The sequence below is a fragment of the Dreissena polymorpha genome, chromosome 3 (assembly GCF_020536995.1).
Source record: "Dreissena polymorpha isolate Duluth1 chromosome 3, UMN_Dpol_1.0, whole genome shotgun sequence".
Classification (NCBI taxonomy): Eukaryota; Metazoa; Mollusca; class Bivalvia; order Myida; family Dreissenidae; genus Dreissena; species Dreissena polymorpha.
This window is the reverse complement of record NC_068357.1, coordinates 133,335,024-133,350,489: the sequence shown is the minus strand read 5'-3', so window position 1 is coordinate 133,350,489 and position 15,466 is coordinate 133,335,024. Positions and strand designations below refer to the sequence as shown.

Sequence of the window (15,466 nt, the reverse complement as noted above, 5' to 3'; positions counted from 1 at the left end):
AATGCTGTAAGGAACTTAAGCAATAAAACAATACCAGTTACACTATTAAAACACAGTAAAAGTAAAATATTATGTAATAAATTGATATAACTAGAGTTTAGACAATAATTATAATTATAATATGACAACATGTACTCATTAAGTACGTAATTATAAAGTTCGAGTGTATGACTAAATAATACAATTTTACTAGGACTGTGAACGTTGATAATCCAATCATGCTCACAACATGCATGCAATAAATGATGAATGTCTTTAGCTAGTTAATCTGACTCGTGCTTAATATGTGCTTATTTTTACATAAGCAAGATTTAAATCAACATTAACTTTGGAATGTTGGTGTTTTGCTAAAGAAATCTGTCCCGGTATACAAATGAAATAAAATATCCTTGTCACCAATGGTCGTTTTTTTATTGGGAAACACGACTCTTTCAACAATTCGATAACAGCACAAATATGCGATTAAGGATAAAATTAGGCAATCAAGTGAGAACAATATTCAAAACAACATAATATATCTCTATATTCATTGATTCGTATGATCACCATTTGATATAATATCATACAACATAAAATGGATATCAATTACTTAAACTTTTTTTTGTAAGTTATTCTAAATTTCACAAATTGAAAACACTATTTTCGTATTCGTAACCATGTAAGATGTCATTCAAACGTACTCAACAGCTTAATGGGTAATCAAAAGGTAAGAAAATAATTTAAAGAGGAACTTCTAGATACCTGGTTAGTTCATCTAGACAGCTCCACTGCATGTAGAAGAGTTAAAATAAAAAATCACACTAAATATATATCCATGATAAAGTAAGAAACAAATAATAACGATATTAAAAAGGCACTTAATAAGTATCCGTTCTTGGTTGCTCAATATCATGTATTTGCGTAGGTGTAATTATTTCTCTCGTGACTGTTAGACAATTATATCGCGTTTACATGTAGAACCCATAATAGACTAGACGACTTTGATGGATTCCGTCGTTTCCCTAGTCACAAAAATAGACAGAAATGTGCACTTCAAGAACCATTAAACCACTACCGCACATTGTTCAGTAGTATCAGGGCATCGTGAATGAATTCTTGATTTGCATCCATTTAGTAAATGGTTTTAAACAATACCACGTGAACGTTAAAATTGATACATTAAGCTTTTTTTTAAAGCGAGATTATACGATTTTGTCAAATATTAATTAATTTATATAACACGTGTAAAAAAATATTATATATATATATATCTCAATATAAAATAAAATAAAAGTTGAGAAGAACATGTGTCGAAAAATGCGAAATAAGCCAGATATTTGATTCTGAAATCGAAAACGGCTGCACAGTCGAATTCGCCAGCATGTATATCATGCATGTACGATGTGAATCTAAACTTAGTTTACCGGTTCATTTTAAATTCCTGCAACAATATACATCATACTCTTGTCCTTATAAAAAGACGAATGCTTCGGTTATTGTAGGAAAATATGTTCGTCACAATCGGCTCGGGGCGCTAATTTGTCTTTGCTGCATTTTATGAAATTCGTATTTAATGTATAATTGTTCTTGCCTAGTGTGTGATATTGTAACATATTTTATCGATATATTACAATTTAACACATATAAAAAAATCGTATAATCTCGCTTTAATAAGGTGTTTGTTCATCGAAGCGATTAGGTAATGAAAAGTGCGATTTCGCTGAGCAGTCCATAATATTGTGTTTTAATTAATAAAATAAAGACTTTCAGTAATTATATGTATTTCAATTTATAACATGATATAGTGTGTATGCTTAATATGTTTTTTGCAAAATTAGACAAAATACCAATAAAACGTTATTAGATTTGTTCAGAGTATACTGACTCCTTAATTACTGCTAGGGTTTGAGCTATATACAACACTCTTTATTGTCCCTGATTTATCAGTTGTGGTCAATGATACATGTTAAACATAAATTCAAACAAAAATAGTCCAGTGTCACATGGTTAAACGGAATTATTACTTTGTGTTTGTGTCAATGTCTTTACCAAATAAACTTGAAACTGGTGTTTTCAATATATTCTTCGTCAGTTAATTTCACTGTTTAGTCTTAGGATGTTCCTGGATGTTATCCGAAGGGTATGCTTCGCGTAACGCCCCTATCGCGAACACCTTTCGCGAGCAGAACGAAGGTGCTCATATTTCTTAAATAATGGTGTCCATATGCGTCCGAATATTTCATCAGTGTTTCTAGTCTGCAATACTTTACTTATATTTACGGCATTGGTCAGCGTTTACAGGCCCCCGATGTATAGATTTCGTCATAGGTTTTTATTTTATCGTATTTAAAATCCTAATTGGCAATTGATGTTTCATAATCAAACCGGATGTCAATTTTGTAGATCGGATTTGCGGACTAAGATCTTTTGCAGGATAGGACTATCAATATTTGATGTATGCCCGATTGCACAAAAGTCGACAGCGACAATTTCTGATGAAACATATCCGATTCTTAATCGGTATATTAACATCTCTTGTACGTGCGACTGGTCTAGACGATCCCCAAGCTGCTCGATTTTCCTGTAATGACCTCCAAAAGTTTCAATATCAGTATAGATATTATAGGATGATTTTGTGAACATCAAAATATAGACGACTCCCCAAAACGAAGGCTCAAAACGCGTGTACTCCATTCACAAAGCACTTTGACAGTTGACAATCACAGCTTTTTATAGTATGAACTAATAAAGCAAATTGTATCAGTTTTCTGGTGTGTTGGTACTGATACTTAGTCGAATTGTATACAGTGCTGCTTGGCAACTTTTTTTAACTTGATAAATTACTTATTAGACTCCTTGTTTTACACACTTTATTGTGTGTAATGTAGACCGATCGATGTAACACCTTTGCACATTTGACTTTTAACAATAGCAACTCAAGATCGTATAGTGGTTTAACTTTATTTCTACGTCCATATGCTATCAAATTATAGGGGACAGTCTTCACGATTTGATCTTTAATGCATGCAACATCATCATGCAAACCAAATAATATGTACATATAATGTTTATGCATTTATATAAAATCAAAGAAGAACTTAGTATTATCGTTTATTTTGTGCATCACCATACTAGCCATGTTAGATACCATTGAAAAATAACACAATTATGTTCGATTATCTTGACAAAATAGATAAATTTAGTTCAATAACCATTGTTAAACCGTTCAAGATAAGCATCAGTTGTTAACTTTTAAAACGCAACTATGGTAAGCCAGTGTTCTCTAGTTATCGAAACTGTGTATATTGTATTAAACTGAAGCTGATCTTTAACACCAGTATGCCCCTTCATATAAGAAGAATTAGTTATATTTTTACCCACTTTCAATAAATTATATATGTAACAATGTTTATGCGTATGGAAAACATATATAACCAAAATTATCATATGTGTATTCACGTGACTCATAGTAAAACAAACTTCAAACACATAATAATGTCGTATTATCTTCCATAGCTGAGCGCTCCTTGAGATTACAACGGCATAGCTTAACAACAATATAGAAATATCAAGCAATTAAACAAAATGAATAGTTACAAGCTGTGTGAACTGGTAGTTCAAGTGTGATTACCGGCAACAATATATTTGTAACATTGTATTGGTTCATTACCCAGCTTCATGGAACCTTTATACGGTGAAACTAGTAGTTTTCTTGTGTATTTAGTTGTATGAACAAGGCACTTAAAATAATGATTTTTTAGCTTTGATATAACCACAAAGGTTTGATGATGTGACGCCTGTTGATTGCTGAATACTCAACATTGATTCCTGCTTCAAATAAATTATTACATAACGTTAATATTTTAATTTTTATTTTAATCAAACTTTAAAACAAATAAGCTTCCCCTTTGTTTCGAAATGTTATGACAACAACTAAATATTTCCGAAACTGCTGGAAAATTGGAAACATTTTTTGTATCAATTTCAAGATAATTCAATTTTGCACAAATATGGCGATTAGGCCCAAACAAATCAGAGGCTGATACACATGTTAACGAGTTCATTAAACTATTTAAAATTTGCTTATTTAAATACTACACACAAAAAGAACATTTGCAGATGATGCCAAATCGTATATACCCAGTGCTACGCTTTGTTTACAGCATGTTCTGGTCACTTTGGGAACAACTGCTCGAACGCATGCAAATGCAATGATACTGCTGAACAATGCAACACTATCTTTGGTAATTGACCATCGGGCTGTTCTGACGGCTGGGGTGGTGATAATTGCAGTATAGGTAAGACAACATGTAATGTTATAAATAAAAATTTAAAAAAGGCAATTTATTTTGTTACAGTCTGAATATTGCATAAGTTTGGAGTCTATTCAAAAATATAGTATACTTTTGAAACAAAACATATCTTTCAGATAAAAACATTATCTTGTCTGGCAATTACTCGGTAACTGCAACGCAGTCAAGCACCTATGTAAACTGCAGCGCATCCAGAGCAATAGATGGAAAGTTATGGAACAGCAATCCAACAGACTGTTCCAAATGCAGTGCTACTGATGGTTCTGATCAACCGTGGTTACAAATTGATCTGAAACGACAAATAATTGGATCAAGTTTACGTTTATTTGGGCGCGTTGGTAAGTTTGTTAATTGCGTAAATTGTATAACTAGAACTGCTTTAAGCCAACTAGCGTCTTAGCCTTTCAAAAATGATACACGACGCAAACCATTGGATGCGCTGATTCTTTACACATTGTTTAAATACCTACCTAAATGTTATGACAACAATGACCATGACTGCTATTGCTGTCCGCGTGTTCTTCACTGGTCCATAATATTCTGAGATAATCGTCTGTGTGTTTGGAATAACGAAAACATCTAACATTTATTTTACGTAAAATGTATATATTGAACCCAATTTCAACAATTAACTTAAATAAGCAGGATAAATGGTATGTTTGGTGTATTCAAATTACGTTTACACATGTCTACTTATTCTCATCCGTGATTACCTACACATAAAACAATTGAAACACGTCATTTAGTTTTTAAGCGCGCACGTACATTTTGACGATATGTTTTATTTTCAGAACAGATAATAAAAGTTACCTTGTAGTGGTTCGATACTCTTCGGCTTTGAAACTTGTCAGTTACATAATTTATGTGTTCAGTCGTTTGTAATATTTCTCAATCGTAGTACACAATAGATCTCACCGGCCAAGCATAAATTTTCGCCCATCATTCGAAACTGTCTGTAGGGTACAACGAAGACAAACGATGTCATGGTGCACAGTTTTGCTTCTCTCTATGTGATACATATAAGCAGGGACAAGTCAAAATCCTGATACTGGGATAGGATAGTGGATTTGTTAAATTCTCCAATATGTAAGGTCACGGTTCGATACGAATTTGTAATATCGTTTTAAGTAACAACATGACAATTTTCAGGCTTATATAAGACTTTCACAATTTGTGGTTTGCACTATAGAGGGGGGGGGGCATATTGTTTTTGCCCTGTCCGTTGGTTTGTTTGTTTGTTTGCCCCAACTTTAACATTTGCAATAACTTTTGCTATATTTAAGATAGCAGCTTCATATTTGGTATGCATGTGTATCTCATGGACCTGCACATTTTGAGTGGCGAAAAGTCAATTTTAAGGTCATCCTTTAAGGTCAAAGGTCAAATATATGGGTCAATATCGCTTATTTAATGTTGCACTCTTTAGCATTATTGAAGACATCAGCTTGATATTTAGCATGCATGTGTATCTAAATTAGCTGCACATTTTGAGTGGTGAAAGGTCAAGGTTATCCTTCAAGGTCAAAGGTCAAATATATGGGGACATAGTATTTCACAAACACATCGCTTGTTTAGTACTTGAATATGGAGTGGACGAGTTACGGCAGTTTTTTGACGTGGATATATTCAGATCTCTTCAAATATCTTTATAAATCATGAACGGTCAATGTAGTCAATCTAGTAAATCACGCTTATAGGGAAAAGTTTGAATATAGTCGCCAATCTATTTGGTTAACACGTACAACGGCGATCTATTGTGAATCGGGATTTTCAAAATGATATGAGAATGTATTGTATATAAAATAAACATTAAAAATCTTATTTACACTTATTTACATATTGTGGTGATCGCAATCAAAAACGTCAGGTTCTGAAATAATGTTTAAGAATACAATTAAGTCTGTTGGGCGTAAAACAATTATTACTTGTGTACACTCGTGGACTTGTCGTGTATTTAATGGTTTTATTCGTGAGATAAATCTCAACCAAAATCGTTTTGTATCGTTACCAAACGCATTGATTCTTGTAAAACTTTGTGAAACGTATTACTAAGTGGAAGAACGTTCTAACTTGTGAAATCATATCTTATTGATTTTAACCCACACGAGTACGCAATTTAAACAACCCAAACGGACCGTATAAACACCGCACTTGAGATCAGACCGTGTATATTGGTGGCAACTGCACTTTTCAAAATATAATGCCACCAAGCGCAAAACAACGCATCTAAACGGATGGATACGCATCATATCGCATCTAAGCCTACAATTTCAAACAACGACAAGATATACCTACTTGTGGTCAGTTGTGTCGTTCGTTGCTAATTGAGCGATAGTGGGAACAACGCAATAACTAATATACCTGACTATGGATTGTCTTAGCATAATAGATTTTGTCGACCAACCATATGCAAGTTGAATGTTAAATTACCAAATGTTGATCGCTTTAAATAAAGCAATTTATTATGAAACCGACCACTGAATTCCCACTCCGCAATACTTCTGGTTTTGCTCTTTTATTTTAATGGCGTTATTGTTAATAATTTGTTATATAGTCATTCTAGAGTGATTTGTTGAATGTGTATGCATAGTATGGAATCTTGTTTTTTTGTAGACAACCCAGATCAAACCATTACAGTGTATGTTTATGTCCGAAATGAAACATTGGGTGGTGACAATAATACTTTCATTGAAATTATCAACAATGCAAGTTCAGAAAACGGGGTTCTTCTGCACTTGAATAAGAAAGTATTCCGTTACCTCATTTTGAGAAAATGGACTCAGTCGTTTATGGCGATTTGTGAAGTCAAAATATATCAAGCAGGTAGCACAGCTTTGTTTTATTATTGAAAATAACTTTTAATAGTCACAAGTATTACTTATTTAGTGAAAACAACAGTGGAAATTCTTATAGTATAAATAAAATGAAAAAAATATCAGAAAAGGTAGTGATGCTATTTCTACGACTACATGTAGTTATTCTACTACTTTTACTACTGATAATGGTAGAACTGTACGGTTATATTGATTGTATAACCTCAGGATGGTCGCCACATGTGTAGATACAAACACACATGATGATTGTAAACTTATTATTCTGGACTATCGAAAATATCATAATAAATTGCAATTTGTAAACGATATATTTACCTTCATTCAGTTATGAATTCTGAGTGCGTTTTATGCTTAAGCAATGTTTTCAAACTACTCTTTGATGAAATAAAGGTTTTCACAATACCGCAAACGTTCAAAAACGTATACGGGCTTGGATCCCAATTCAAATCTGAGTATGAATTACATATGTATCGTCTCGTACGTGATATATTGCATTGTATAACTCCATCGTAGTTCGTATGTTAATTGGTATCCGATGTTCCTGTTTGATTTTTTTGTTAATCATACATTATGTATTTCAAAACAGAGTGTCCTCCTGGACATTTCGGAGACATGTGTGCCCTTGAATGTCACTGCGCTGGCGGAAAGGCGTGCGATTCAATTACTGGTCAATGTCAAAATCCAGGCTGTACAAACGGATGGCAGGGTGTGGCATGTAATCAGTGTAAGACTTTCGTGTATAGTTTTATTTTAACGAAGTAACAATTAATGATGGATGTGTTTTTTAAGAAAGGAATCGTACATACATCAAGAGCGCAACTGTTCATTTAGAAAATATCGTAAAGTTTTCCGGCAACATATTCAAATTGTTGGTTATTGCTATTCTTATTACAATATATTAATTCTGAATAAAAGATTGAGTTTTGTTATTATGGTTCTTTTTTAAACATAAAAAATAAGTAGCAACGTTACTGATAAATTTAGTTTCCTTATTATATTTTATGACATATATTGTTTATGTCATTTACTTTTTAAACATACAATGTTTGTTTTTTGCATTTAGCATGTACACACCAACAGTACGGTCAAAATTGCAGCTCAACGTGTCATTGTTATGGTGATACAGACTGTGATAAATTTATTGGAACGTGTCCAGGAATGTGTGAAAACGGATGGACTGGGAACACTTGCTCAACAGGTATGGACATATTTGTATTATCAATACGTTAATTGTAGTATGTTTAGCACGTCAATGCGTCACACAAAGTTTAAACGTATGCCAAACATCATGTCGTTCTTATATACACGCATGGCGTTCTTATATACACGCATGGAAGCCTAATCAGTATAAACACATACACATTTACACATTAATAAACATTATATAAGTTATATGTGCTTGGTTTTTGTTTCTCATGTCTAATGATTTTGATGTGTCATGAATTAAATTTAAACTACAACATATTGGATCTAAAACGATTTCTCAAATGCGGTGAGTTTCTTATAACTTGTATTTATGTACCCAATTATATGAATTGAATTGTTTTGTATTGGTCATGTCCATAAACATACAATTCCTTAACGTAAACAAAGCCAGCAACATTTTAGCTCATCTGAGCACAACGTTATCATAGTTAGCTATTGAGATATCATGATGCACGTTGTCCGTCCATCATTCCGTTTGGGTATCCGTGTGTTCGTGAACCTAATCCTCACACTAAATCATCCTTTATCAGTAAGCAGAATTCTGCGCAATGCCACAGAAGTGTCTTGAGTTGTCCTCTATGAACAAACATGTATTTAAAATGATCCCGGTTGTGTAGAATTAATGAGGTCACGGGGCAAGTGAGCGGTTTTGAGAAAAAATCTCCACTTAAACCGCATGGCTCAGAGTTGAATATGCTACCACCTGGGCGTAGCAAATAAGGAGCATAGGTACGTGAACATGATAGAGGGCAGTCATAAAACATAATTTGACAAATATTAAAATCATATTACACGTGCAATGCGCTACCAGAGCATGAGGTTACATATCAAATACCAAAATCGTGGGCCTTGCAGATTTATTTATTTTTATTATTTTGTATTTCGTCTACTGAATGTAATAACTAGTAACTACAGTAACTGACATTTTGTGAATTTTTCAGATGCATATTTTCAGACATTTTCCAAAATACAGTAAGAGCACTTACGCTATTTTTGCGCTCAAAATATTTCAATGTTGAAATTATTGTAACTTCTTCCTTAATTTTTTATTGTTTTAAAAAAGACATATCAATTTGGAGTTTTGTTTTGAGTGTTGTTATAATACTAATCAGACAATTTGAATACGGAAAAATGTTTATTATTTTAATAATACATTTTTTGCTTCACCTGAAAATTTAACAAAATGTCAGTTACGCTACTTTTAACATTCAGAAAATGACATGTGTTTGTTATGTCAAATTCGAAAATTAAAAAAAAACATTATTTTTACCAAAAATGTGTTTAAAAATGTCAGTTACATGGCTTATTACATATATATATATTATAAGTTAACCCATAAAAATCAGTGTTCCTTTTAGCAAAATCCAAGATTTTAACGCTTTATATGGTATGTTAACATAGATTTAACGAGATACAAAATGATCGTTTTTATTTTTGTGTGGAACAATACATTTCATTTTGAATTCCCGCAACGTTATCTATCCATACGACACACGAACACTTACTTGGCAGATGAATATGTGTTGAATATATTGTCCCGAAAAAAAGAGCATTTTCTATCTTGTTGGATTTATGTTACCACACCACAGCTAGCGTTGAAATTTTGGCTATTGCTATAAGGAACATTGATTTTTATTTTTCGAAATGTTGTACACAATATTCGTTGATTTTTGCGGGTCTATGTGCTTTTTAAATGGTCAATGGTAGGTACCTATGAGATCAATAACGTTTAGCTGCGCGACTTCAATGTTTGTTAGTTTATTAGGGTTTTACTCAACATATAAATTAAGATCATCCCATGTATAAACCATAATGTTGACATCGACAACACAATTTTATTAGTACAGAAAAATATTACATATTGTGGCATTTTCAAAAACAATATTGTACCGTGCTACTCACAGTGACATCTGTTTTTAGATGTGGATATGTTCCTAATCGTGTTTGTCTGATCGCTTGATATATGCAAGTCAAAATGCAGTCAAACCTGAGAACAGCGGTCAGTCAAGAGATATGACCAAAGTGGCCGTTGTCCACTGGTGTCCGTTGTTTTCGAATCACAATTTTAAGATGGTTGGTCAGTAGGTAGTATTGCTACGTCGTTACCCCACCCAGTCTTTTGCATACAGTGTGAACAATGGCTCGTTGACGATAACTAAGAATAATAACAGAATTAACTTACATTAAATAATGCAGAATAATATCTTAACAATTGATTTAATTTCATATAGTTAAACTTAATCAATGACTTTATCAACGCTAGTATAATTGTTTACTCATGCATCTCATTCATTCGTAAATAAAGCTTGTCATGTGCCATTGACGTCATTGACGTGGAATATAGTGGCCGTTGGCCGCTTTGGACCGCTAACCGTTATTCCGCAGTGTAATATAGAGTGATTTTCGTCGCGGTGAATCCATACCGACCGTTGTCTGCAGATGACCGTTATTCTCAGGTGACCGTTAGGTCAGTTTCGACTGAACATCCTCTTTTTATATTCGTTACAAATTGCAGAATGCGCAGATGGGACATATGGAGTGTCTTGTCAGGGAAAATGTGGCCATTGTAAAGCCAACTTGACCTGCAACAAAACCACGGGCGTTTGTCCAATAGGTTGTGAACCGGGCTGGCAGTTAAATACGTGCGACACAGGTAATGTCTAAATGTCCATTTTAATGATGATTATTATGTGTTATTATACTTATACGCTGTTACGAAAATTTGAGGATAAAATGATATCAGTTAACTTCTAATTGACATCAACTATTGAATTCGAATTCAGAAGTCTGTGATGTATACTCACGAAACCTAAATGTAAACGTGGTTACTGCAGGTTATAACTGACTTCGCAACCCGTGAATTAATTCTAATGTCAAGAACACACTCCAAAAAGAGCGGTTCCTTTTTTAAAACAAAATGTAGCGCGGAAACGGTTGTGTAAATAGAGAGGCATTTATTAGCGTAAGGCCGAATTGGTATCTCAAACATTTGCGTAACATACAAATTCGATATACTTTATCAAAATTATTATAGATCTTATATCGGCTTGCGGGCAGGCGGCGTCCAGTGGAAGATGTTCTGCTTATTAACACATATAGATTAAGTCGGATCATCATAAAACTTGATGATAATATTTTTGGGCATATACTCGTTGTTTAATAACTAGCAAGATCGCCTTAATCACGCATTAATCAAGGCAGTTTAATCATATAAAATGGCCAAGAAATTCATCTTCGCTGTCTTAATAAAACAAATATATATGAGAATCATACAACTTGGTTATAAACTTTGCAATAATTTCTTATTTTCCGAGTTCGACAACAAGCCAGATTGCATGAAGTAGTTCTGAAATATGGCCATTCAATAATATAAATAATGGCCAGCTATTATTTTCTGCTCTCTGCTCAAAATCAAATATTTTAAATCGAATGATCATCAAACATGGATAATCATGAGTGTAGGCGTATACGTATTCCAATATTCAATAACCAACCAGATTACCTGATTCGTTTCTGAATTATACCAAAAAGACCAATGTAGCTTTTATCTCTCTATTACTGAATTAATTTGAATTGTATGATAATTAAACTTGATCAAAATGTGTGCGGGCAAAATATATCGACCGAGCTCGATAACCACATCAGAAAGTCCTAACCTTTTCTAAATTATGGCAATTGAAGTTTTAAAAATGTCAAATTTTAGCCGTGACCACTCTAAACCTTAATACTTTTAATCCTAGCATCATCAAACAAACTTGATGACAATGTTTCGGCCATGTAATCTTTACCCAGTAAAATAACCACAGGGTAGCAGTTAAGAAAATAATTGCTATTGAATAACCAATTTTTTTCTTAAATTATGACATCCTTTCTCTAACTCAGATTAACGTTTGAGCTCTTTTTTTAAAATTGTTTATACTTTTAACGCTACATTTATAACGTCAGTATATGTTATTAGATCCTTAATAATGAACTCTCCATTCTGAACAATCGTAGAACTTCACCATATCGGAAAATCTATTGTAAACACGTTTCAATGACGTATATATACCCGACTGTTTAAAATGTATGGCGTATTTGTTTTTGCGCATATCTACAACATGAATGGCACAAATAGTTATTTTTGAACTTTTTTTTAATATATAAAATTTGAACTATCCGAACACGTTTCAAAATGCTTAAATGGGACATATGGGTCTGATTGTCAGAACAACTGTGGCCATTGTAAAGCTGACTCTACATGCGACAAAACCACTGGTATTTGTAAATTAGGTTGCGATCAGGGAAGGCTGCTAAATACGTGTTCCAAAGGTGAAGTCCAAAATATCATTTACACTATAAAATATGCTTTTTTAGCATAACATGTTAAATGTCAAAGTGATATTTTGAGATTAACCTTATACCAAATGCTGTTATCGATCATGAAACGAATTGTCATGTGACAATTATGTTCTTGAACAATGAGAAAACAAATTTGTTACAACAGATACCTAAAGCTTCAAAAATTCGTCACAAGAACCATTCAAAATGACTAAAAGAAATTGTATGTATCTAACAGTATAAATATAAAAAAGTGAAACTTCAGCTGCTGAAGTAGTATTGAATTCTTATTATAAACAATTAGTTGGTCCTTTATTTAAGGCAAGTGACCAATTGCTCAAACAGTACAAAACAGCAAAAAGCAGCACAATACAAAACAATATAAACACATATAAGAATAAAGCTGGGGTCACCGCCTTGGAACGGTCTATGCAAAGCATTGGGGGTTTTAACCGGTTTTAGAGCGCTCAACCTCACACTTGGCCCAGCAATATTCATTTACATTTAAGTGTAAAGAAATTTAACCTCATAGCATTGTAACTCAAATTAAACAATAATAAAAGCGAATTAAAACGCATTCAATTTAATTACCATTTAATTACTCAATGGTAGAAAAGTTACCAGAGCAACAGAGTTACAACTTTTTGAGGAACGATGAAATGAGACCACGAACACGTGTCAACTACATTCCTTCTTTATAGAAAAAGATTTAAGAATATAGCTGTATGAAGTTAATATTTCAGATCATCATCGCGCAAATACAGGAAGAAGCAGCAATAATGGGTGTAAAAGATCCATATAACATAGCTTAGTTGTTTATGTGACTGCAAAAACAAAATCAAACAAGAAACGCCTGTCAGAGAGAAAATATAATTAAAATTGGACGCTTTAAAACCAATGCCCTATGTATGTAGATTAAAACATTTAAAGTATGTGGTATGAAGCAATATAAAAGCGATCACGTCACAAAAATCAATGTAGCCAGGAACAGAGAAAGAGTATCGTATGACGTAATTGACAAGCGAAGACACGATGACGTGAACAAAATCCAGGGGCAGTACTGTCACATAAAAATAAAAATATTAATGGGACGGTACTGTAAAATTGAATTACCAATAAAACCATATTAGGTGATTAAATATTTAAGAATCAAACGTATAAAATGGCAATTCCATTAATGAGACCAAATTTTAAGAGAAGAAAGATATAGAGAATCGAAAACCAACAAGCACGTGTTTTTAAGTACGTTAACATCCTATCCTTTTGATAAAAATGAGTTTATTAACTTGAAAAGTTTAATATAAACATTTTCTTTAAGATTTTTTAATTTGCGAACACGCTTTAAAACATTTCCATAGAACGATGGGTGGAAAATATCATTGATTAAATGCCATTTTAAAGAAACATTATATTTTGAAATTAAATCGCCATACTTTGAGTGAAATTTAGCGAATTTACTTTTAAGGTTATGATACAAAAAGGCTTGTTTTAGCAATTTCTTTGTTAATATACGATTACGATCATTAAAATCTTTAATACAGAAACATGCTCTGGCATAACATACCAACTGCGAAATGTAAATACCATAGGATGGACCTTTATGGATGTTGCCATCTAGGAACGGACATTTCACAATTTCAAATTTAAAGTCGTCCCGTTTGTCGTATAAACTAGTTTTAATCATATTATTATAAATAGTAAGATGTAAGTCTAAATACGCAGCGTCTGTATTGGATTGACACGATTTATTTAAAACTAGTTCGTTCGGGTAGATTTTGTGAATATATTTTTCAACGAATGGATTATCTAAATTCAGTATGTCATCAATGTACCTACTAGTAAGGTTAAACATTGAATTAAATCTGGTAGTTTAGTTCGTTTTAGATACTTCTAACATAAAATCGCTTTCATAGCAATATAAAAAACGATCAGCTATAAGTGGCGCACAATTAGTAATCGGAACGCCGATAATTTGTTTAAATAGTTTACTATTAAATTCAACGAACAAGTTATCCAGAAGAAAAATAAGTGCTGCACAAAAGTCAAGACAAGTCCAAATGATGTAATTATCTAATATCTGATTAGTAAAAAAAGCTATTTTAGTGTTTAAAGCTAGATATGAACACTTCTCTCTAGCAAACGTTTTTTTTCAATCAAACAATAAAGTTTGGTTTTTATTAAAGCGTGAGGAAGTGTTGTATATAATGTAGAAAAATCATAAGTGCTTACTTGTGACACCTTATATGTTTTCTTTTCAATTCTATCAATTACTTCTAAGGAGTTTTTTATTGACCAAAATAGGTTAATAGCTATTTTCATAAACTTTCTTACACTATTTAGCTATATGTTATCGTATAGCACTTAATGCAGATGTAAGATACACTGATAATTGATTGGTGGTACAAGACACTAAATTAGCGATAAAACGAATTTTATATGGCGTTTTATGTAATTTAGGTATCCAGTAAAGTGATGGCAATTTCTTGTCAGTAATATTGACTATTACATTTAACTTTTTGCATTCGGCAATATGGTCGGCAATAGAACTTAAAATAACATATGTTTCAAAACGAATCTTTAAGTAATTAGAAAATAGGTAGATACATATAATTCATGGGGTATTTTTATTTAATTACGTAATGATTAAATCAATTTTTTTCTGTGGATGTTGGTTTAACAAAAAAAGTTGAGTAAAGAATGAATTCTAATTACATAAGGCTGGGCATATTTGACCTAATTCGTTTACCTGAATTCAAGTTGCAGCACATGAATGATCTTAGCTGAGGGAATCGTTTTTTTAAGTTTTTCCATGTA

General features: G+C 32.6%; 1 protein-coding gene across 8 annotated transcripts in view; it reads left to right on the top strand.

Annotated features, from left to right (window-relative positions):
• Positions 1–15,466, top strand: part of LOC127871517 (multiple epidermal growth factor-like domains protein 11) — a 177,800-nt gene that overhangs the window by 16,145 nt on the left and 146,189 nt on the right. For 2 of the 8 annotated variants that reach the window (XM_052414532.1, XM_052414525.1), the window contains exons 3-4: positions 7,713–7,850; positions 8,190–8,324. The exons of 4 other annotated variants lie outside the window; for them this stretch is intronic. In XM_052414532.1, the coding sequence (XP_052270492.1) occupies positions 7,713–7,850; positions 8,190–8,324 (273 nt within the window). Of the gene's footprint in view, positions 1–7,712; positions 7,851–8,189; positions 8,325–10,847; positions 10,986–15,466 lie in introns of all 8 variants that reach the window. 2 more of the 8 variants (XM_052414527.1, XM_052414533.1) reach the window with 2 other exon arrangements.